Source organism: Anneissia japonica, unplaced genomic scaffold (assembly GCF_011630105.1).
Source record: "Anneissia japonica isolate Jap-2015-1 unplaced genomic scaffold, ASM1163010v1 scaffold288261_len294488_cov152, whole genome shotgun sequence".
In the NCBI taxonomy this organism is placed as follows: Eukaryota; Metazoa; Echinodermata; class Crinoidea; order Comatulida; family Comatulidae; genus Anneissia; species Anneissia japonica.
In genome coordinates this window covers 38,509-63,788 of record NW_022688238.1, presented here as the reverse complement: position 1 = coordinate 63,788, position 25,280 = coordinate 38,509, and the positions used below count along the sequence as shown (strand labels likewise).

The 25,280-nt window shown below is 32.4% G+C and overlaps 2 protein-coding genes across 2 annotated transcripts in view; one reads left to right on the top strand and one right to left on the bottom strand.

Annotated features, from left to right (window-relative positions):
- LOC117121427 (echinoderm microtubule-associated protein-like 6) overlaps positions 1-25,280 on the bottom strand; it is a 59,105-nt gene that overhangs the window by 6,277 nt on the left and 27,548 nt on the right. The window contains exons 22-31 of the mRNA XM_033266638.1: positions 11,289-11,409; positions 9,511-9,604; positions 8,996-9,125; positions 8,551-8,823; positions 7,012-7,232; positions 6,041-6,198; positions 4,548-4,662; positions 3,616-3,804; positions 901-1,073; positions 431-593 (exon numbers count right to left, since the gene is read on the bottom strand). Coding sequence (XP_033122529.1) covers positions 431-593; positions 901-1,073; positions 3,616-3,804; positions 4,548-4,662; positions 6,041-6,198; positions 7,012-7,232; positions 8,551-8,823; positions 8,996-9,125; positions 9,511-9,604; positions 11,289-11,409 — 1,637 coding nt within the window. The remainder of the gene's footprint in view (positions 1-430; positions 594-900; positions 1,074-3,615; positions 3,805-4,547; positions 4,663-6,040; positions 6,199-7,011; positions 7,233-8,550; positions 8,824-8,995; positions 9,126-9,510; positions 9,605-11,288; positions 11,410-25,280) is intronic.
- On the top strand, positions 1,678-24,679 carry LOC117121436. The gene is made up of 3 exons (XM_033266648.1): positions 1,678-1,696; positions 17,554-17,816; positions 22,161-24,679. Exons 1-3 carry the CDS (start codon positions 1,693-1,695, stop codon positions 24,234-24,236), a joined length of 2,343 nt encoding a protein of 780 aa, XP_033122539.1. The 5' UTR covers positions 1,678-1,692; the 3' UTR covers positions 24,237-24,679.

The following is a 25,280-nucleotide window of genomic DNA, read 5'->3' as shown; positions in this document are numbered from 1 at the left end:
ACAGTCCTGAATGTACTGAAAATATAATTTGGGGTTTTTTTTCCTGTAATATAAACGAATCTTAAAGTTTTACCAGTATCTATTATTAGGCTAGTATTTGGGTATTTTCATGAAGTATGAGGCAGAGTTTGATTACAGTATAAAGCCATAAGAACCCTTATACTACTGAGTTTTGAAACCACCATGGATTCTAGGTGACTCCATGCCCCTTGGTCCATATTTGCACACTCCACAGCCACCCCCCCCCCTCCCAACACACCCAATGGCCATCCTGGATATGCCCTGACATCATTGACTTTATTTTTTTATTTATTTATTCATTCTGAAGTAATTATTAGTAAAATCATTCAAGGATAAAAACACAGAAAAGTACAAAAAGCAACTTATTTCCACTGTGGTCCCTATTTGAATCCAGACTATATGTAATTACCTGAATGAATTTCCCATCAGCAGAAAAATCTAGTTGAAACACAAAGCTTGGGATACCCTTGCAGAAACCAACACGATTCAGACTGGGGCCTTGGGTTAAGTCATAGAAGTCCACGCATCCATCATCAGAACCAATCGCCAGATGCTTACCATCTGGACTAAATCTAGTGACAAAAAAGAAGTTTGATAAAAAGAAATAACTCATACTGTCTCAATTTTTTTGTTTAAAAACTTTTTGAATTCAAATTTGGTATTTATTTATTTATTTCAATCCAACAATGAATCATCACCATTTGATCATCTTTAGATCAAATAAATCTTTTTAATCATTTTATTAAGTATTATTTATTAATATTCTGTTTTACTCCAAAATACAGACGGTAGTTTGCAAAGGAATATTGTTACACTTGCTTGTTCTACTTAAAGCAAGACTCCACTCAACAAAAATTATACAAATGCAATCAAAATTACTTGATGTCAGTAATTGTCTTGTTCCTGTCCCTCTTCTTCCCCCAGACTTTCAAGGTGGCTGCCACAACTACCATGAATTCTCCATTCTTTAGCCCAACTGCAACCATCTCACCATCAGGACTGTAACATATAGACCTTGCTGCTGCTCCAAGCTTAGCTAAGTATGCCATTTTCTGAAGTAAAAAGAGTTCAAGTTTACAACTTGTAATTTTATCAATTTTCATTTTTTTGATCTTAAAGAGTGTACACAATTGGCTCAAGTGCACTACAAAACCCAGTACATCTTTTAAGACAAGTACAGGTTACCACAAAGTACTGGTTCACACACTGTTCTTGGCAGACAAGAAGAGCTGTCAACAGTTTACCAGGTAGTTCAGATAGCAAGTGATACTAATGGAAGTTACTATATGAGCTACTACTGTTCAAGTGTTTTGATATTTCAGCATTTAGCACTTCATGTAGCTGAACTACATAAGGACTTCCTAAAGATGAAAAAAAAAATTGAAATATTGAATGACTTCACCTTGTATCACTATTTTTCAGTTTGTTTTATACTATCTTTTATCAAACTTATCAGTTAGCCCCATGCGAATCTGACTACATTACATTACATAACCAGCTAGCTGTGCTATGAAGAACCTACTTATATTTCCAGATGAGGAGAGAGACAAACTAAAGAGGGTTTTTGATTACATGATGACAGTAGGACGACAAAGTGGAGTTCACATTGTCGTCTGGATTCCAGGATGAAGTCCAAATCTATGTTGTGCAGAGAAGACAGGATGGTCACAGATGAGTAAGTTCGTTCTAGGGTTATGTCGTCACAATTCAAAAGCTCCCAAATGTGGATAAAGTGCATTGCCGATGGACAAAAATGAAATGTACAAGACTCAGGCCCCAATCTCAAAATAAAGTTCAATTATTAAGATAAAATGCTAAATACTATAAACAATATTTTTTATAAATCTCTACAATAAATTTTACTGATGCTCTGCAGTTAAAGCCAAACTCGGGAGGGAAAAAAAGTTTTGATTTTTTTAAGACACAAAAGGGTGTTTCATGAAAAAAACAACAATTAATAAGATACAGATTTTCGATTATTTAAAAACTGGGGGGAAAGGGGCTAGAGCACTAGCAAAATAAATGTTCACACTGATGGTAATGTACAAAAGCTGTAACTGAGCAAAATTACCAAACACATCTTATTTAACAATACAAAATGCTTTCTGAATAAGTAATTAACAGAATGTATTGTGCATGAATAACAAAGTAGCTGAGCATTTGACCAACAGGTAATGTTCCTGCTTCATTTTGCTAAAGGCCCCAGTTGAAGCCTGGCTAGTATCGGTTTTGTGTCTACTACCCCCGCAGTCTGGCAGTTGACCTTGTAAGAGTAAATCTGGTGGAGGAATGATGGGATGGGTCATGAGCTAAAGACAAAAATTAAAAAGCAAGTCTATGAATATGATGCCATGCTGGACAAGACCTGTCCTATTGACAAAACAGAAAGCTGCTAGTTAAGAACTGCCCAAGAAGTTTCACTAAAAAGTCACAACAATCTGAGATACTTGTACAGTTAATTCTAGTGAATTGCCAACACAGAAAGCATGGATGAGTTAAAAGTAGCCAACAAAAATCAGATGTCAAGCAGTTAGACACATGCACCTGCTGGGAACCTATATTTAATTTAGGTCTGATAATTCAACTTATTGAATAACTTTTGACATAAGATCATGTAAATTTTCTGTGATACTTAGCCACTTTACTAAGATTTAGTATCAAAGAAAATAATATATCAGAAGCCAAATGAAATTATTTTATTTAACATAGGAGTTTAGAGAAAGATAAGGAACAATATATCCATTATATGTTTTTTTAATCTTCATTTATTTCTTTTATTTTATTTTATTTATTTATTTAGGCACACAACACATGCACCAAGGATTATCAATAGTGAAAATAACAATGTCCTACTTGTAGGTGACAATCCCTTTCACAAGACAAACATACACACACGATGCTTTACACAAACTAAATCTCAATATGAGATTTAGGGAGTGGAATTGTTTTCGTCATGAGAACAAATCTTGCAACATTGACAGGAATTGAACCCAGAACTTTGGGATTTGAAGGCAAGCACCCGAACCACCAAGTTATTCAGCTCCAAGAATGTTGCCACTGCAATATTACTGCAACAATTTGAATTTAGGGCAAATAGTATTTTTTTTAAATTCATACAATTTGTATACCCATGATATCAAAATGCTGCTACATATTATGGGAAACACATGTAGTAACATAAAAGCATGAGACAGAACAAAATTTTGTATTTAAACAGGAATATATTGCTAAACTGGAGCTAGATTAGCTCCAAAATATATTCTCCAATAAATTTATAATTTATTAATTAATAACCTAATTAATGAAGCAGATAAAAGCTTATTGAATTTTTCAAGGTTAAAATGCATTTATAATGATACTTACTGGTGCACAAGTATTATCATTGTTTCCCTAAAAAAATGATAAATTATTACTATATAAAAAGTGGTTTAAAGTTAAAAACTAAAATATAGATTTAAAAAAAAAAATAAACATATGCCAATCAACTATCAACTATGTAAAAAAAACTTTTATCTATGACAAAAGTGCTAAAGGCTGACTGATTTAATGATGAATTGATTCACAGAACAGATTCTGAAAATGATAATCTCCCACCTTGTTTTGAATGTCCCAAATTCGAATTGTTTTATCATCACTTGCAGATGCGAACATTGACTTAGAAGGGTGAGTACTTAAGCCCCACATTTCACCTTCTCCGTGACCTTGTAGAAGTTTCTTGGTGCTTGATGTCTTCTCCGTGACTTCAATGATCTCGCAGTCCTTGGTACCAACAAGTATTTTGCCCTGTTAAACAAAAAAAGATAAACACTCAGCAAATTGAAATTACTTTCAGAGGTCCCAAGTCTCCCGTAAGTAGCGGGAGTCTCCCGAAAATCTTGACGGCCTCCCACACTCCAGCAAGCAAGCAAAATCAAATTAAATCTGCTTGTTTTTTTTTTTCGCTTAAATTTTGCTGTCCTTGCAAAAAGCACAGCATGGCTACAAACCATTACAGATAGCTATATGTATGTGTACATGTATTTGTATGCGTGTGAAACCTCTCTATTAAATAACATTAAACAATGCATATTGTTAAATCACAGATCCTATAACTAATTTTTATAGGACGAGGTTAAATGTATCCATACTAACAGGGTTGCTTAACTAATAAATGCACAAAATCTAGCCACTCTGTCATTTTCTCATACACCCATAATAATAGCTAATGAAGAATGCACACTGAACCAAGAAGAGAGACTTCTGCCTTAACCGCTCAGCCAATTGAATTGCCAAAACTTGCTGATGGTTAAATATTTAAGGATTTTCATTGACTGTAAATCAGCAAAAAATGAACTATACTGATCTGTCTCTCATATATAATCCTATCCCAAACAATTTCAATTATATGAACAGAATTATGCATCTTCTAATAAGGATTTAATTTATTCATTCATATATTAAATTATATTCTAAAGTTCAACCCAAACAGTTTTTAAAAATATATTTATGGAAAATGAATGATCAATAGCTTACCCCTACCCCCTTACCTTTGTACGGCAGACAGACTTGACAACATCAATTTTATTGCCAGAATCAAGTTGGAATGCTCGACATCTCTTCATTTCTTGGTCCCAGATCTTGACAGGACCACCTTCTTTACTCCTATTAGTATTTTACAATATTTCACATTGAAAATGATAAGTATTTAGAGTGTAAAATCTAATTACAAAAATAATAACAATTAGGCAGAAAAATAGTCTACCGCTATATCAATTATCATTAATTATTTTACTATACAACGAAAAAGTTTATTCGTAATATTTATAATTATGTCTTTACTGCTATCAAAAGTAGAAAATATTGAAAATTATTAAATCACTTTTAAAGAAGATGGGGACAATACACATTTCACAAAAAAAAAAGAATAAGTGTTTTGAATGTTTCAAATTTAATTACAAATATAATAAAAATAAGGCAAAAAGGGTCTACCGTTATATCAATTATTATTAAATATTTTAGTATCGTATTCTTAATATTATTATTAATATAAATGCAAACTCCGAAACTTTTTACAGTTCTGTCAAAAGTTGAAGTACAAATAGTTTCTGGCATCATATTTTTTTTAAATAATAGCGCAATTCTGACCACCAAGCACAGTTCTTCTCTTTGTAAGTAGCAGAGACTTGACTTAGGAAGTCATCCCAACATTATCCATCTAATTTAAATAACCATAATCACAAATTTCCACCATTCACCATAAACACACCACAAAAATACAAAGACTGCATCATGCATATGCATTAATCTTACTAGTTAAATATGTTGAGAACAGTATTTTCTGTTTATTTTTTCTTTTGTGTTAGTTGAAGTGATGATGGTTAATGTTTTAACTGAAACATTTATTCAAAATTAAAAATTACTGTTATGTTTATCCGCTGTCTAGAATTTTTTATTTTGAATTGTTGTTTTGGAACCTGATTTTTGTGATTTACTGTACAAAGAAAAAGCCCTCCCTGTCAGAATTACGCTATTATGAAAAACATCAAGAAAGCGGAATTGAACTTAAATATTATTAATATATTATTATCATTTTATAATTATTAACATAATAGCCTGCTATTGGCTGCCCTGTTGCACTATCAATCATTCAAATAACTGCTATTCCATAGCTATATCTAGATGTAAAATCAGGCCATTATTAAGAATATTATGTGGTAGTTTATTTGTTATGAAGTGCTAAACAAAATTATTTAATGCGGGAAAGCTTGCACGCAAATTTCACACTGTGGTAAATGCTTGTTACATATGTTTGTTTTTATATCAGACCTGAACAGTTGACTGAGTCAAAAGACTTTACATGGAGTTTTATTAAAGCTTGGCAGCTACGAACAAAGTAAAATTATCCCCAATATTGGTATATACTGTACTGTCTGAACAACCCCTTGCCGCTCAGACAGCCTTGATTAGGATTTCTGCACTTCTCCCTATTCTCTCTATTTCTTCATTTCTTATGTTGAACGCAATAAGATAATGTACTTACGGTTTTTCTTTGCCACCTGATACAATGAGACCATCCTTGAGGGTAGTGTATAAAGAGAACACTGCATCCTGATGGGCCTTCTCAACAACTCTGTTTAGCAAATTACCCTTCCAAACATAAATATCACCACTCATTGAACCAGTGAATGTCTGATCATTCTATAAAAATAAAATAAATTTGGATACAAGTTATTTTAATACTGCATCATATCATAATTATTTACCAGTTCAAATATAATCAAAATAAATGTGGCTGACTGCAGATGGGATTGCTCATATCCACACAGAGTTAGTTCTCTATGGAGCACCACATGGCTAACAAAATGTATTTAAACAAATAGAAAAACATCATCTTTTTTTCACAATGACATTTATAAATTATAAAAGTAAATAAAATGAATTACAAAGCATAAAATACTTATGAATACTTATAAAATTACTTTAATTATTTATTCTTTTCAATTTTTTTTTCATTAATTTTAACACTTATTATTCAGGTACAACAATGAAAATTGTAATTAAGGTGATGATAAACTATGAATAGTATAATAATTTGTTTGCTACTTTATTGTCTCTTATGTTTTTTTTTGTTTTTTTTTTTCATTTCTGATGATGACCCATGTAAGGTTGAAAATTGAGAAGCATACCAGCTTTCACTATTTACAGTTACATTTTCATCTCCCCACTGTCTCTCTGTTATTTCAGTAGGAGTATGCAAAAACAAAGAAGAGATGATTAGATTTTGGGGTGAAAAGGTAAAAGGTCAATCATGAATAGTTGAAAAATCACATTAATAAAATGGTCTGGTGAAGGTGTGCTCTTTATTGAGTGCCTATTTAAATTTGTTATTGTCATTCAGTAAACATAATCTTCATTTTTGTGTTTATATAGACAGTAGACACTAGTTTAGGTTATTGGCAGGCTGGTAATAACAAACATTTAAGGCAAAAACAATATAAACCAATAACATACAGCTCCAAATGCAATTGATAGCATAGTCTGCATCCGAACGCCCTGAGTGTTCTTCCCCGCACTATTCATCAATCCTCGCTTACAGATCAGCTGACCTCCAGCCAAAGTCCAGAATTTGACATGTTTCACTCCAATGCTCACAAATTGGGTGTCAGAGTCTGGACGGAATTCAGCTAGGAAGATCCTTTTCGAATGCCCTGGGGAACTTGCCACTTTAGATCCTAGAAAACAACAATCAGTTCAATTAAAATAATAATTTTATAAAACAAGATAATGAAATTAGAACAATCTGTATTGTATGCAAACAATTTTAAAGCTAAGAATGATGAAGTAAGAGTGGAGTATAATAGCTTTTGGTTATCAGATACTTGTCTTCTAGAGGCCTGTTTACACTATGACGATAGCGATCAATGATACAAAGCTAAAAACAATTGTTCCTATAGAAAATAAAAGAAATATGAGAAGTTTCCACACTAGCATGATACAATAATGATTTATCGTATATACGATACCAAAATATTTTAACAAATCCAACCCAATGTCATAATCATGGAAAAACGATAACATCGTAGTAGTAAAAACAATATTATAATTTTCCCATGAATATGAGGTCATTTGATATGATTTGTAAACTTATTTTTTTTTATTGTACACACGATAAATTGTTATCAAATCCTGCTAGTGTGAAAACTTCTCTTATTTCCTTTATTTTCTATATGAACAATTACTTTTTAGTTTTTCATCGTTGATCGTTCATCATAGTGTAACCAGGCCTTAATCCCGGGGTCCTGGGTTCAATTCTTTTTCTCATGAGTAAAATCAACTACACTCCTGAAGCCTCATATAGTGGCTTGGTGTATAAAGCATTGTCCATCCGGTAATTGGTGTGTTACTCACAGTTGGATGCGAATGAAATAAAAAATAAATTCTAAATATATTTTAAATACCTAATGAAATTCCTTTTTATTAATATTAATGTGATTTTTAAAATGAAAATATTAATTGAATCCTTATATATACTTGGCTATGTAATCCTCTTTGTTGTCTAGTTTTTCTGTGCGGAGAGTCACCTTGACTGTTATTTATTTCATAACATTTTGGCAATCTTGCCTCGCAGATTTACCACTTGTGTTTCTGTATTGTATTTTTTGTTATTAAGGCAAAATAAATGATATGATATGACATAATATAAACCTTCTTGAAAAAGAGTAATGCAGAGGAACCAACACCACCTTTAAGATAAAAAAGTATTTTTGCACCATATGGATTATGTGAGTGGCAATTACCTTGCTCATTATCTTAATCGCGAACCATTCTCATGTACTTGTTAACAGTACACTTCCAGAAAAGATCAAGGAATTGTCTCCAGAAGTGTATTACACAATTCATCACCAGGATGACGCTGCACTGTGGCTGTTAATTGCCTGTCCCCAGGGTACCAGCCTACCAATTCAGATACTTTAATTTAGTCAAAATACAAGTATCAAATTTCCCAAGACTTCTCAATTCATGATGAACTGGATAATTCCCAGAACCTACCATCCTGCCATCTCCAGATAGCTATTGAATGATCCTCATCAATTCCAACTGATATCAGGAGTTTCCCTGTTGCACTGAAATTCAGCGAGCACACGCCTTTCGTGTGAAAGCCACGGAGGATGGAGATGGTTTTCTTAGTTGTCGCATCCCATACATGGATTGAGGGTATGTCACCAATCTGTCCAGTAGCCACTAGATTCTTACATTTTGGATGTTGGTTGATGGTCAAGGAAATAATGTCATCTGTGTGTTCCAGATAGAAGCTTTGAGTTCCTGAAAGGAAAAATATGTTTGCATTGTAACATAATCATAAATATTCATTATGCTACCTGTATTGTATTCATATCTTGATCACCGTTAACCTCTTCCAAGCAAGATTTCCACTTCAAAGTGTAGAAGAGTACAGACAATTTATAATTATATCAGCCCTCTAAGTCACACTTACCAGCTTCCAAATTTTGGACTATCCCAGCTCCTGCAGCATGGTAAATAATATCTGCACCGTCATTTAAATAATGAAGGTTGTTACGGCAATCAAATCCACGGTAACCGTAAATATATTCCAAAGTAAGGTCCTGTAAAGAGCAATAAACAATCACTAAATATTATCGTATTTGAAATTGACAAAAAACATGTACAATCATATTATATTTTTTATATTTATATGATATATAATAATAAATGACCAATCGGCCATGTTTGTTTTGGTCACATGAATAACTTAACACTAATTAACGCACTCTGGTTTACGTTAAATTTCGTTGTCAACGAAGTCTATTTTAGTCGAACAATGCAAGCTGGGGTATCTGAGAACAGTCAGTAGGTGGTTTGAACTCAATGGCAACCACTTCATCAAAACCACCTTCCGCATTGTTTTGCAAAATATAATTAACAAATTGTTAATAATATTAATATCTGGTAAATGAAGGGCCAAAACCAAACTTTCGTGCAAGTTCTTACCTTGACCTTTGAAGGGCGCTTCCTCTTGCCCGTATCAGTTTCATTCTTCTTCACCTTTGGAGGTTTGCTGGAAGATCCCCTACTTACTGATGGCCTGGTAAAACAAATTATAATATAGACTTAGCTATTAATAATAGAAATTTTACCATCTGTCATAAAATTTTAAACCACGTAAAATTTAATGAAAACAATTGCTCATTTAAAATGAATAACTAAATTATTTTTAAAAAATCGGTTATGCTACTAAATATTAAAATACTAGTCAATGTAAAAGAGTGTAAAAAAACATAGGAGCATTATTAATTACGCATCTGTTAATTGGTAATCAATGAAAAGCTAATAACAAGCCTAAATGTACAAATTAGGCAATGAAATCATGAGACTAAAACAATGGGAGATTTACTTATTTGACACATAAAAGCTTTGATGAGTAAGTGAAGATTTTATGGTGAAAGTAGAATAAAGATTTGAGGGGACTAATTTAAGTGGCATAATAAAGAGACCCGAGGCCAGTGCTTTTAGGCCCTACTATCTTGGGAGTAGGGGCTGCCCAGGGCTCAGTCATGTACGGGACACAGCCTTATCACTCCCCATTCTGCTCATTAAGGTACCCACTCGGCAGGTTTTGGGCCCATGGTTGGACAAAAATACTGATTAATATCGGCCACTATAGGTGGTATACCACTGACAAATGTAATGCAGCTATTCTCCCACATTTTACATTATATTATATTCACTTGGACAAGATACTGTCAGATTTGAACAAAATCAATTTGTAATTTATGTATTTTTTTTTTATTTCCATCAATGCACCATCCCCCTGGATTAAGCTACTCCATTGGGAAATTAATCCCATGGTACATGTTTGAAATTGAATGTCAGCCTTTTAGATTTTTTTTTTTTGTTTTTTTTTTGTTTTTGTTTTTTTATTACAGCAAAAACTATTTTTTGAATGAGCTAAAAAGGCTAGAATGGGACTATCTTGCGGCAGTAGGTGATGCGACAGTGTTATGCGATCGTTTTGCTCTTCAATATAGATTTAGAAGTAGTCTTTGTTGTATATAGAGTATTTTCTACTTTTTAGGCATAAACACATTATTGGGTAAAAAAAATAAACTTGTCCTAACGACCTGCCCATTTTTGGAATTTTTTTAAAACGTGGCCAACACAAGAATTTTATTTTTGGCTTATACTATCGGTATTATTATTGGCCTGGTTGACACATGCAGTAGTGATTTGGTTTCTCAACATTGATGTCGGGAGTTTGAATGCTACGCCGCTGTCCATTGGCTTGTTTCCTTAGGCAAGACACTTTATCCACATTGTCTCTCTCCACCCCGGGGTATAAGTGGCTACCTGGTAGGCAATGTGTCAATTATGCGCTGACACAGCAGCGGCAGTTGTGGAATATGTTCCATAGTGATATGCGCTATATATGAATATATTTATTATTATTATTCAGGCCTGTAGCATGACTTAATTTGTGGGAGCTTCGTTTCAGTAGGAAGAGTACCTTTTGGCTTGTATGATCTCCGATACTCTGGATAACATTGTAGATATATCTATAGACGAATATCTATCTTTCGTTTGTAAATGAGGACCTTCTCCAGTTTTTGGGCGGTTCGTCGTAACCCCCTTAACCCCCCCCCACCACACTACAGGCTTGTTATTATACATGTATTTGTACTTGAAGGAATACAACAGTTGAAAGGTCGTTGCTCAGTAACGAAGGAGTGATCACATGGTGGTACTGACGTACAGACGTAAATATTTCATACCTCTCTTGTTCAATAGATTCTTGTAGATGGGGCTTAACCCCCATGGTTTCTCGGATTGGATTGTTGTATGTTTTCGCACTATAGTCCATGTCTTTCTCTCGCTGAACATCACTATCATATCCTGGAAAACAAAGAAAGTTTAATAATGTGAAGATTAACAGACATACAGTACTAGCTTAGAATATCCCTACAGTTTACCTCAGAGTAAATTACTATTTTTTTAGACTATGATGAAACCAGTGACATATAAATTTAACTAAATCTACTGATCAAATATATATATTTCTAATTTTTTAAATTGTGTAGTAAAGTTTAAATAATAATAATTGCTGCGAAGCAGCCAATTCATATTCTTGACAGCAATTTGACCTCTGAAAGGTCATTGTTTGTCAAAAAACAAGGGCCTAAGACGACTGAAAAGCGGAGTTTCCTTCTTTCGTCTGCCAGGTAAAATCAATTACTTTAGGCAACATTTGTAGAATAACCTACACGTACCAACGTCCACATGTGGCGACGCTCGAGTATTACTATTCAGTGTTTTTACTATATTTCTAGGTTTCCTATTTCTACGTTTAATCGGCCCATGTCTCAGCCACAATATTTTGAGGCCAATATTATTTACGAACCCAGTTAAACTTATTTACTAGCCTATTTCAGCGTGCTAAATATTACATTTAGGCGACGCTTGTTGTTGACGTCAGCTCGTCAGTGTTCTAATATAGACAATGGGTCGTGTCTCATATTATTTGTTATATTTTTATTATTCATTATTTTCACTTGACTCCCATAAATAATTTTGTTCGAAGAACATTTATATGCAGTTGTACTTTACAGTACTTCACTTGAAATTTGCAATTTCTAGTAATAATTATATAAACTATTCATTGTTATTACAATCAATATGTAAATAGTGGTTTGTGCGAAGACAAGGAGTAGCTGGTCCTACTACCTCACGAAACCACAGGGAAGGATGTGGAATACTGTAACACAAGAGTAGCTTAACTTTTATAGGTAAAGTTTTATAGCAATAATTGTATACATTGTTTTATGGTTAAAATTACTGGAATGGGTTGAATAGCTTTGTTGTTAAGATGTTTGCCTTCCAATCCCAGGGCCCTGGGTTCAAATCCTGTCAGATTCCAGGATTTCTTTTCTCATGGCAAAAACAACTCAACTCCATAAGCCGCACAATGAGACTTAAGGCCTGTTTATACTTCAACGATAACGGTAACGATAAAAAGCTAAAAAGCAATTGTTCATATAGAAAATAAAAGAAATAAGAGAAGTTTTTACACTAGAACGATTCAATAACGATTTATCAGTTATGCAATAACAACCATTTTGACAAATCAAATCAGATGACGTCATAACCACGGAAAAACATTAAAATCGTAGTAGTAGCAACGATTTTATCGTTTTTCCATGATTATGACATCATATGATTTGATTTGTTATAATATTTTGTTATTATATACACGATAAATCATTATTGAATCGTCCTAATGTAAAAACTTCAATTTTTTTTTTGGTATTTCTATATGAACAATCGCTTTTTAGCTTTTTTATCGTTATCGTTGAAGTATAAACAGGCCTTTAAGCCGGGCACTCAGTAGGCACGACGGTCGTTGGCAGATGGGATTTCGAGGAAACCCCAATAACGTTCACACAATAGATCGTTTTTAATGACGATTTGTTCAGAGTATAACCGACAGCAGACAGCGTTGCATCATTTGGCGCTCACAGGATGCAGAGTTGGATTCGTCGTACGACGGTCGGCAGTGAGAGACCGGCTTTAGTATTTGTAGAGCATCATCATGTATATGTTTGTCATATGAAGGGATTGCCACCTATCTAATAAGACAGTTATTAATTCGCTATTGGTAATCCTTGGCCATGTGTGCCTAAAGGAATAAAGTACACGTAAAATAAAAGCATTGGCCGTGTTATATTTAGTAGGACCCAGAGAAACAGCCTAAGGCCACTTCATTTATTGATTGCAATTAGATAAAAAATTTATTACAAAATTTAAAGCTATATAAAAAAAAACACATAAAAAAAAATAACTAAAACTCAATAAGCATATCACACTGGTTCAGAATATTCATTAATATTGTAAATTCAAACTATTAACATTTTATGCCTAATAAAATTAATTATTAACTTCCCATCTGGAATTTGAAATAATTTTTGGTGAGGGTACTTAGTGCTGTAGAACCTAAATTTTATGTACAGTAAGGGACCGGAGGGCGTATGCAAATCCAGGGATTTGTAAAATCAAGGTTAAATGTGTGGTAACCTTTGCCTAATACGTACGTAAGACTCAACAAATGTATGTTGTGAATGAATGATGATACCCAGGTCTACAAATAAAACCATGTGTTTAGTGTTTTTATTCATCAATTTATGATGTAATAATTAATAAAGTGTTCAAATAAAACCATGTATCTTAGTGTATTATTCAATTCAATTCAAATTTATTTGAGCATATTTCAATACATTACAAATAGCAAAACAATGAACAATAAAAAGATAATTTAGTAAAACATTTACAGCTCAGGATAACCAAACAAACCGAATCAGTTTATTTCCGTTGGGGTCCCTTAAATAAAAAAGTGAATGCAAATAAAAAACAGGTAAAAAACAAACATTAAAATTTGTTAAAAACCTTTAAAATTACTTATCATTAAGTAAAACTAATAAAAAAAATACAAACTCTAGTTAAACCTTAAAAGACGTAAAAGTGAAAGTTAAAAAGCAGGTAAACAGCGGTAGGTATAAAATTTCACAAAAAAATATGTTCATGTTTAAAGTATATTTATATGTTCAAAATGTTTACTGATTGTTTGTCATTTCAGATTTTATTGATAATTATAATTTTACTCTTTTTAAAAAAATATATATAAACTCGGTGAAGATTTGTATGCTGTAACATGTCTTACTGGTTATTTTAGGTTTTACAAAGTTCATTCTCCTTTGTCTCGTATTGTAATTATGCCTTTCGATAACTTTGATTTTTTAATGTGTGTTAAAAAATGAAAATCAAATTTTACAGAAAAATTAATTAGTCATACTAATATGTATCAAAAAACCTGTCAGCTTACTGTGTAATAATTAGCCTATGTTGCTGGTTGATGACGATAAAAATAGCTTCATGTTGACGGTAGTTGACGCTAATTATATGACCCCATGAGACAAAAAGGACAAGGAATTACAATATGTATAGAGAAATGCAATATAAATAATTAACAATGAAATCAAACAAGCTTTTTGTCAATTACCAAACAAATTATTTGAATATTTATATTATATACAATTATTATAATTACAATATTATATATAAATAATATACAGGATCACTGTCATAAAAAATATATGACTTTATCAAAATGATATATTAAAACAGTAAATTCGAAAATTGATAATTTTGATGGTGTAAATTATAGTGTAATATAATTGATGGTGTAATTATAAACGATTTATGGATATTTTAAATTTCAAGGTCATTTTTACTTGACTTAAACTACTGTAAAATTAACAACAAATAAATTAAAGGCCAAAGCTTTATTATGCATGGAGGCATTATAGTAAACCTTTATGGTACTATACTGTATGTATCAAAAATAGAAGAAAACACAACAAAGGGAATAGTCCTAATACAACAAATTTTAAACTGTGTGAAATTATGTATTGTACCCTGAATATGACAAATAAAAATCATAAAACTAATCTTGAAATTAACTTACTCATTTTGTAGCAACCAAAGAAGTGATTGAATTTTTAAAATGTGTACCTTGATTTTTATACAGGATAATGATAAAACAAATAAAACACTTCCAGTGACTGAAAGTGTTTCTATCATTTTTTGCTGTACAATTAAGAGTAAACATTTATAAATACTAATTTCTGTGTTCAAGTTGATTTGTGTCTTCAGAATGAGCAAGCTAATTTTTTTTTTTTTTTTGGTATCGTGCAATTTTTATTTTTTAAATAGTGAATTTAGAGAGCAGTTGTGCAGAGCTGAAGTGTGCATAAATTCTAATTATATATTATTATAAGCAATATCTGTGATTATCAAATAGATTAATATTCACAATAATATTTATCACATGACCTACATATATTAATTACCACAGTTCCTCTGGTATAAAAGTCCACCCCTACTTTACATCCAATTTCATATACCAGCAATTTCCATGGCAAAAAGCGCAGGGATACGATTTTCTAAGCTGACTTTCAGTTTTAAAAAAAATAAAAGATTGGCTTTGAATTGGGAATGGAATGTTAATTGGCCAGTACAATTGTTTTCATGAACAGAGGATTCCCTGTGTATTAGCCCACCCCAAAAAATCAGCCCATTTTCATATTCAAGGAGGAATACACAGAGGATTTGATATCAAATTTGGTATCAAATAAATTTCTACTGAGGCAGATTAAAACCGTGTTGCTTTTGATTTTATATATATATATATATATATTGGTTTTGTGTTCTCTGATTAATTAGGCCAATATATTTAAACTTCTCAGTAGAATGAGTGTTTATCTGCAGACGATTATTACCTGGCTCAGTGAATATTTCTGACTGTTATGACTAGATCAACAATCTCCAGGGAAAAGAGGAGGTTATAGGTCATATATGATTCATAGCTTTTTCAGTGACAGGAATTACAAGGTATTAAGCAAAATTAAGGCGATACATTTTTTATTCATTGTTTCGGATACTCATTGGTGGATAAAAAAAAAATTTTGTTTTCTTATTTAGCAAACGGTTTTGCCAACATCCAGACGGAGAAAATAAAAATAAAATTTTATTGGCGAATGTAAAATAGGATGGTTATATGCTTCAAATTTATAGGAAGAACTATATCTTATCTTTGGAGATTTCAAGGCAGCGGAGGGCGTAATAAAAATAAAGAAAAACTTTTTTTTCCAGAAATGTCCACTTTTCCTGGCAGCGGGTGTGCTAACTGGCCAAAAATACAATTTTATTTTTATTCGAAATCATCAATATTTGCAGTCGGCGGGTTCGCTAAACAAGGTATAAAAAAGTCTCGCCTTATGTACTTTAAACACGGAGATAACATATCATCTCCAATATATTTTCTCCATGATGAATATATGTCCCCATACCACATTCTTTTTTGGGCCACCTTAAAATAAAAAAATTAAAAAATCACCAAGAAAAAACACCCACAAACTCTTGCAGAAATTCAGATTACCATAGTGCTCAGATATAATTACTATTCCCTTTGGAATATAGAAGTAAACTGAGTGGAGAAGGGGACTTGGGAACCTTTTTTTCACACAAAAGAATTTAATAGCCATTTTTTAACACTGCATGCCCGATTCAAGCAAATATTTGCCTGAAAGTATAAGTAGAAGTCAGCTGCTCATTCAAATTATACCCAGGGGCTTTGCCCGGGGGGACATGAACTTTTTCTTTCATTTTAAAATTAAACAAAGAAGAGTCACAGGCTTACTGTAGTATACAAGGTGGGCTTATACCCGAAAAACTATGGCATCCTCACAAGCAATGAGTACCTACATGTGTGTATGATGTTAAAGCCCTCGTTGTGAAAAATAAAATTAAATTTAAAAAAAAACAGAAGGGAACAGGCCTCATTCACTCAAAAAACCTGGAAAATATATGCTTTGTTTGTAATATTTGCCTAATATTCTCCAAAAGCTTCTGTTTTTATTTTCATACAAATTGTTTCAAATTATAGATAATCATTAACTACATGATCATATCCACTTTTTATAATACAAAATTAATGTATTTATCAGTCAAAATACCCTCGAACTCCTCAAAAATCATTTCCAGCTACCCTCACAATTCACACAGGAAAATGTCTGAATTGTAATGGCTTCCTTCCATAATACATGTAATTGCTGCATTGAAAGAAGGCTGTGGTTCATGTTCAGTCATGCATGTAATCAACACTTAGATTATCTATCCCACAGTGCACTGCATACAGTAATTGAGTCAAGAGTAATATTCTTCCTGGGTTATTTGTTCTCAATTACTACCAATTACTTATAAGAATTTTACAATTTCTTACTGAATATGTTCTATAAACTATTATGTACATATCTGGGAACATCCTACCTTTATATTAATACAATTCTTTACAATATTTTGTATGTAAGCAGATCTAATTAACAATTACAATTGGAGTAATTTGTATTACATCCCTGCAGTAGGAATGGAATGACCCAGAAAGTGTAGCTGCCCTTAGTATTTTATTATCTTGTGTTCCTCTTCTAGTAAGAAACAGTATGTTTAACAACATGAATATGGAGGGTTTGAGTTCTATGGGTACATCATTAGCCAGCATGGACAGTGTTATCAAAGATGGAGTGCCTGATACTGCTAATAACAGTATACCATACAAAGCAAAGATCTTTGAGCATTACAGTACTGAAGGATCTTCAGTGAACATGGGTAATTTCAAGGCTCAGTGCAAATACTGTTTGCTTTATATTTCTGCTTCTACCAAGACCACATCTAACCTCCTAACACATTTAAAGGTAAAGTTAACATTTTTTCAACTTTTTACTATACTGTATATCTCATTACATATGTACATAAGACATGTGGGTATTATGTTACTTGGCTAAAATACACAAAAACTAATCACTCAAATCAGTAATTGAATTACATTATAATATAGCAATCTATATTGGAAACATGTTATAAAATGTGTGTATTGGGTTCAAATAAAGAAATAACAGTCAGATATTATTAGTTATAAAAATAATGCATATCAACTACAAATATTAAGTAAAAAAAAAAAGAATAATATTTAACAGTAATAATAATCATAAATATAATAATAATAATTTCTCTAAATCAAACTTAAGAGGAATATCTTTTGTGTTATTTTCCCCTTAACATCGTTTTTTTAATTGTTCTCTAATTTCTCCATTGTCTAAGTTCCCCTTAAGGTAGGTTTTAGTTACATAATAATAATAATAATAATAATAATAATAATAATAATAATAATAATAATTATAATTATATTACTAATAAAAAAAATTAATAATAAAAACAACAATAATAATTGAATAAATAACCATAAGTAATATTATGTAATGATAATAATAAATTATTAATAATAATAATAATAATATTTAATAATAATAATAAAATAATTAATAATAAAATCATTTAAAATACATGAAATAGAGCCTTTGGTTCTCAGACTCCTTTTGGTGCTTTACCCTACAGTAAGCCCTGAGGACGGTGACCTCTCACCAATCACTATCCACATATTTCCTATTTGTAGTCCAGTTCACACAAGACAAAATATTACACGGTATACTTTAAAGCACATAGAAAAAAAATTATTAGATTATGACTCTTTTTAATTGAAAAAATTGATGAGGGCGGGAGATTTATTTATTTATTTTTTTGAAGGGGGAGGGGGATGGGTAGGATTATTCCGGTGAAAAAATCAGACATTACTTGAGCATCAAAGGGAAGGAAACACGTTAATTTTAGTAGGCATACTGTAGGCGCCTAGACTTTGGTCTTTACCTCGTGCTAGGCCAGCCTTTTCCTAAACTTTCTTGATGTTGTACTGTAGGTTACTTTTTGCCCTACAACAGCCAATCCAACCAAACACACCTATCGCAAGGAAAACCCCCCACTTCTAATACATGATGTAACAAATTATTTTTAGCAGCGAGAGTCTCTGTGGACATGTGAGTCGCCACGCTGTTAATTAATGATCCGATCAGCCCACTGGGCGACAGTAAACAATAAAGTTTAAAGAATGCGATTTGCATTCAACTTTACGGCCATCCCAATGTCTGATCTAATCAATTGGAAGAGTTTGAAATCTGCCGAATTCGGAGCCAATTCCTTCATATTTTGTGAGCATTTGTTTTTTGCAAAGTTGTTTTTATGCAGTTAAAATAATTGATGCAACAAAAAAAAAACAAACAAACAAACAAAACAAAATTATTATTATTATTCAAAATTATTTGTATTTCCAAATTTGTTGACACAGGCGGATGTGATAATCTAATCAATTTTTCTATGTGCTGCTACCGTAAATGCTTTACTACTACTACTGTACGGATATTCCTGTTACCAAGACTACTACCGCCATCCCCATCAGCCGCTAATTTTTAACAATCTTAACTAGGACTAGGGCCAAGTCCTATTGGTGTACAGTAGGATCGTTCCGGCTGCAACACCAGTTCAGTTGTGATGTGAAACACATTTTTTATACTACTGTATGTTTTCAGTCAATTTGTCTAATTCTAACTAATAATTGTGTGTACACTTAAAAGTAATAATATTACCATAAATCCTCAAATATGCGCCCCAGCACTTATGAAACTTTTAGAGTCTGCAATGCAGCTTTTATTCGACCGCGGCACTTAATAAAAAATATCAGCGTGGCGCTTTCCATGCCCGTTCCCATGTTACCTATCACATATTACCGTAGTTCAGTAGGCCTATCATAGGCCCTACATCGTCTTAAATAACGTTTATAAAGATGCCTGTGTCTTCTTTGTGTTATTTATTCATTTGAACACTGGTTCGAAGACTGCGGCACATATTCAAAATAGAATAATCTGAAATAAGCGCTGCTGCACTTATTCAAGAGTGGCGCTCAGCAAAAAAAAAAAGGATTATTCAAGGATTTACCATAAAGCTGTGAGAAATGCAAAAAAAATGTTTTATTTTGGTCAATTTATAGAGTTTATAGAGTTTAACAATATAAAAATACTCATCCGATGTGGTTACTGATATGGTATAAGCCTATTTGTAAAGTAAATATTTCATATTAGCTTATACTAAGCAAACACAACATGTTTATTTTCAAGGTGTTATAGACATCTTGCCCAAACTTATACAAAATCCTATACAAAAATTCAAATTTTTTTTAATGTTAAAATATTTAAATTTAAAAAAAATGTACAGGTAGTTGGAACTAGTTACTAGGCTAAATTAAAGTGAGTGACTTTTTCAAGTTGCCCTATTCATCACAAGTGATGGTGCGAGTGTTCTTTAAATTTTCTTGGCACTTCAGTGATATAAACTATAGACCTATATTTTTGAATTTGTTTTTTTTAATAGTGAGAATCAACTTTTAAATGCTTAGGAGGTATTCAAAATTATCAACATTTTCGCAAGTCTACAAACAGTACTCTTTTTCGGTACGCCTCCCTCCCCTCTGCAAATGTACTGTACATAAAAAAATGTTGATTTTGCAAAACCATTCTCCATTTTTTGTATAGTCAAAAATAAACTACTGTACTTGGTTGCATAAAAATGTCTAATTATATCCAAGGCTGCATTACAATTGGTCAAAAATATTGATTATTTAAATAAATATTGCATGTTATTTTGAATCAACATTTTCATGCATATGTAAAAGTGTATAACATTTGTCTACCCCCTCCCCCCTAGCGTACTGTTTGTACACTTGTGAAAATGTTGGAAATTTTAAATGACCCCTTTATACAGCAAAATACTTAATAATTTTTTGCCTTCAAATTATATGGTTCTGAGTTCAAATCTTGCATTTTGTAAAATTTGTTTACCCACTAAGAACAAATGCACATTCCCAGGTATATTTTTTAACCATAAAGGTGGACCTTTCCAGGTTATCCTAGGTCAGCTGGTATTCAGGGACCTTCTTACATAAAAAAAATAATGTTTTATAAACTGTTTAATTACAAGGCTTAGGTAGTGGAGATGTTTTATCTCCTAACACAAATTAATATAGACTTAGGATTTCAACCCAGAACCCAGATTAGAAGGCAAGCATTTTAACCACAAAAGCTCTACTTTCACAACTCTCATTAGATCTTATTTCACTTGTGACAGCTGTGAGTCACTGATAATTTGTAATTGTTCTGAACGGCAGTGAACATAATTACGTTAGTATGCCGATGAGAACAAAAGCATTGAGAAACAGTACAATAGGTTTACCAATTATGGATCAATTTAAATGCTAATAATATTGCAGAAATATATGGGATTTAATCTAGAATATGTAGATACTACAGTATATTAAGAAAATAAAAAATAATTCTAATAACCAAAAATAAATTGTTTGCAAAGTAGAAGTTTTAAGGTCACACTGAAGCGAATAAACACATCCTGTAAATTTTTTTTTAAACATAATTTGAAATCAATTATGTATCATAGTTCCACATTTATAGCAGAATAAAGGGATGTTTACTTGAATATGTACTGTACCATTTTACGCCAAAAAAAAAAAATACCTCACTCCAATAAATGCCTCCCTTAAACATTTTCCCCCTCAAAATCCTTCTTCTCAACAGTAAACGCCCCAGGGCGTTTATTTGAATAAATGCAGTAATAACTATAAATTTTAAAAATAAACCGATATAAATCGAAACTTGGCTGTCAAGAGTAATACAACGGCTAACACACACTTTCTATTCCATTTTTCATTAAATAATTTCATGGTTCAGGTCTATAAACTAAGTCTTATTACAAGGCTTAGGTAGTGGAGATGTTTTATATTCCTAACACAAATTCCTATTGACTTAGGATTTGAACCCTATCTATAGTTTTTAGGTCACACTGAAGCACATCCTGTAAATTGTAAATTATTTTAAACATAATTTGAAATCAATTGTATCATAGTTCCATATTTATAGTGGAATGAAGGGATGTTTACTTGAGTATACCATTTTACACCAAAAAAAAAAAAACCTCTCTTAAATGGCTTCCTCAAATATTTTCCCCTTCAAAAAACCCTTCTCAACAGTAAATGGCCCAGGGCGTTTATTTTAATAAATACAGTAATAACTATAAATTTTTAAAAAAAACCTCCCTCTAATAAATGCCTCCTCAATGATAATATTTTTTTAATTCTGTTTCAGAGAAAACATAAAGAGCAATATTGTGCCTACCTATCATCTTGTAACCGAAGCCTGCAGCCTATCAACAAGAACAGACCAAAATTTAAGGTTCCGGGACTAACAGCAGAAAGAAGAATTCTATCGAAAAATTCCTCAGGATCAGTGTCCCAAGCAGAGGCGATGCCATTTTTCAGGACGATGGATTCTTCTAATATCGGCATTAGCAACAATATAATTCCAAGTGGAATTAATATTTCTAATGTGTCCAGACAAGTAATGTTTTCTGAAGTTGCTAGCACGGCCACCTTGCCAGCATCTTCTAACCAGGCTGCCAGTAGTGTCTCAAATTTCATTCCTCCATATATGCGCAGGATGTACCATAGCAACCCGCTGACCTCTAGTTGTAGTAGTCAAGATCTCCAAATGCCTCAGGCTAATGGGGGCAGCAGACAACCAGAAATTACACAAAGTGGCATTACCGCTGCTGATGATATAAACAAGAGCAGTAAAGGAAAGTTGGAAAAGACATTAGCAGATGCTGTTGTGTGCTTATTGGCTGAGAATCTGATGCCATTCAAAGTTTTAGAAACTGAGAGCTTCAAAGAATTTGTTAATGTTATGAATGCTTCTTGTATGCTGCCATCTAAACTAGAATTGACTTCAACCTACTTTCCAAACAAGCAAGAACAATTGCAATTAAATATTACTCAGAAACTAAATAATATTCTCTCAATCTGTAACACCTTTGACATGTGGTCCCACAAAGGATACTCATTTGTGGGAATGACAATTCAGTTTATAAGCGACTGGAAAGCATACACAGCACTTCTGGCCTGCAAACGTTCACAGGTTAGATTTACTAATGAAGAGGTTCTTCAATTCTACCAAGAAACATTGTATGAATTTAATCTGTCAGACAAGGTGGAGAATGTCATTACAGGTAGTACCTTCAATGAGATAAAGTCTTTGAAGGTGGAACTGCCAGGATTTGAAGGAAGCATTGATACTTTAGAAAATGAAAATAATATAGAAGCTAACTCTGTGTTTCATTATAACCCGGACCAGTTTATTGTTATTCCTGAGAGATTACCTTGTTTTGCCAAAACACTCCAACACTGTGTTCTAGATGGAATGGAGGAACTTGACGAATTGAGAGAAGTTCTTAGTAAAGCTTGCTCTTTTCTTAATGCCATTGAAGCATCAGATATTTCAGAAGAAATTCTGGCATCTAGGCCAACAATCGGAAAAAATATTGTCGTTCCATGGCACTTCCAACTGAAGAAACTGAAATGGCTGCTGAGTTTGCCAGAAAAAGTAATCATGGCGTACTCTCAGCAGATTTCACTGACGCCTAAAGACAGATTAATTTTACGGGAAATTATTGAAGTGTTGGAACCATTTGAGGATGCTACTGACTATATTCTTAAGAGTAGCACTGCCTCAGTAAGTTATGTGATCCCATGTATTCGGGGCTTGCAACACTTCCTACAGACGACAAGAGTACAACATGTGACAAAGATGGTTCAGCAGTTAAGCCAATCAACCATAACATGGTTTGCTTCCTATCAGTTTAACGATACATACTTACTAGCTGCAGTACTTGATCCACGCTTTAAATGTAACTGGTGTCAGGAAAATGATCTTATAAAATGCATGCAGCTTCTTGAAGAGAAAGGAAATCAAATAAATTCTTGTTTGCCAAATGGAGTAACCATTAAGATGGAGGAGGCAGAATCTGAATCTACTCCATCAAAAAAAATGAAACTCTTTGATTTCATGACAGAAGGACCTGACAAAGCATCAAGTTCCTCGGTCTCTCTAACACAAGAGATAAAGAACTACATCCATGCAAGCAATGTAAGTCTCAATACAAGTACCTTAGACTACTGGTGCCAGAACAAAGACACATACCCAACTCTAGCAAAGATTGCTCAGAATGTCTTATGCATTCCTGCAATCTCATGTAAGGCTGAAGAGATGTTTGAATCAGTAGAACAGATCCTGCAACAGAGTGATCATCACAATACGTCTGCTAAAACTTTTGAAGACTTGATGTTTGTACATTGTAATATGAAAACTTTCACTTCAAACACTTGAACTGTATTGAATGTTGTAATTAGATTTTAGAAAGTAGCACTCCAAAATTTTGACAAGTATTATGTCTACATTATACATGCCATCATAAGACTATTTATTTGCCATTAACATCTTACTTATGATTATTACTGACCTTATAAGTGGCTGGTAATTGCCAAAAATACAGGTAATTTAAAAAAATGAAAAATTACAGTAAGAACATAAAATTGCAAAAAAACTTTTCCCTCCCCCCTACCCCACATTAAAGATATACCTTATTTCTGGGCTACAATAGCTAAACAGTATTCAGTTTTTTAGAAAGTTTATGTTGAATTTAGAACTAAATAAATATTGAATATTTTTTGTAAACACACAGTACATACCTATAAATTATTACATACGCGAGGTCTCACCACAAAATGACACGCATCGTTGGTGAAATCATATTGAGATATTACACCAAAACAGGCCAAAGTCAACATTTTTACAAAATTTTGATTTTAATGTTTTTGAATAACTTGATACTTATATTTTATAAGTGTGTACATTTTAAGTGAATTTTCTTACTAAAACAGTGTTCTCTTCGCATATTGTGTAATTCTAGTCATATTATTTGTACAGGTTAGTTTATCTTTGATTTTCTCAAAACATGGTTCCTATACACCTAAACTTTAAATGCTCACATCTCTAGATTTACTTATAGTAGGGAAGCCATTCAAAGACCAAATGAACACTTGTAATGTGATCTACCCAAATATAATATAAACTCAATTTTTGAATTTCTAACCATGAGACTGATTTTGTGGCGAGACCTCACATATATTTTATTAAACATATTTAAGTTAACATTTATTTTTAAATTTGAAAATAACATAACAACAAAATAAAATTAAGAAATGATCCATAAGACCTCACATATATTTTATTCAACATATTTAAGTTAACATTTATTTTTAAATTTGAAAACAACATAACAACAAAATAAAATTAAGAAAAGTTCCATTTACACCCACTCATTTGTAAACTAAACTTGGCAGCAATAACAATAAAGGCTATGGCTCTCGA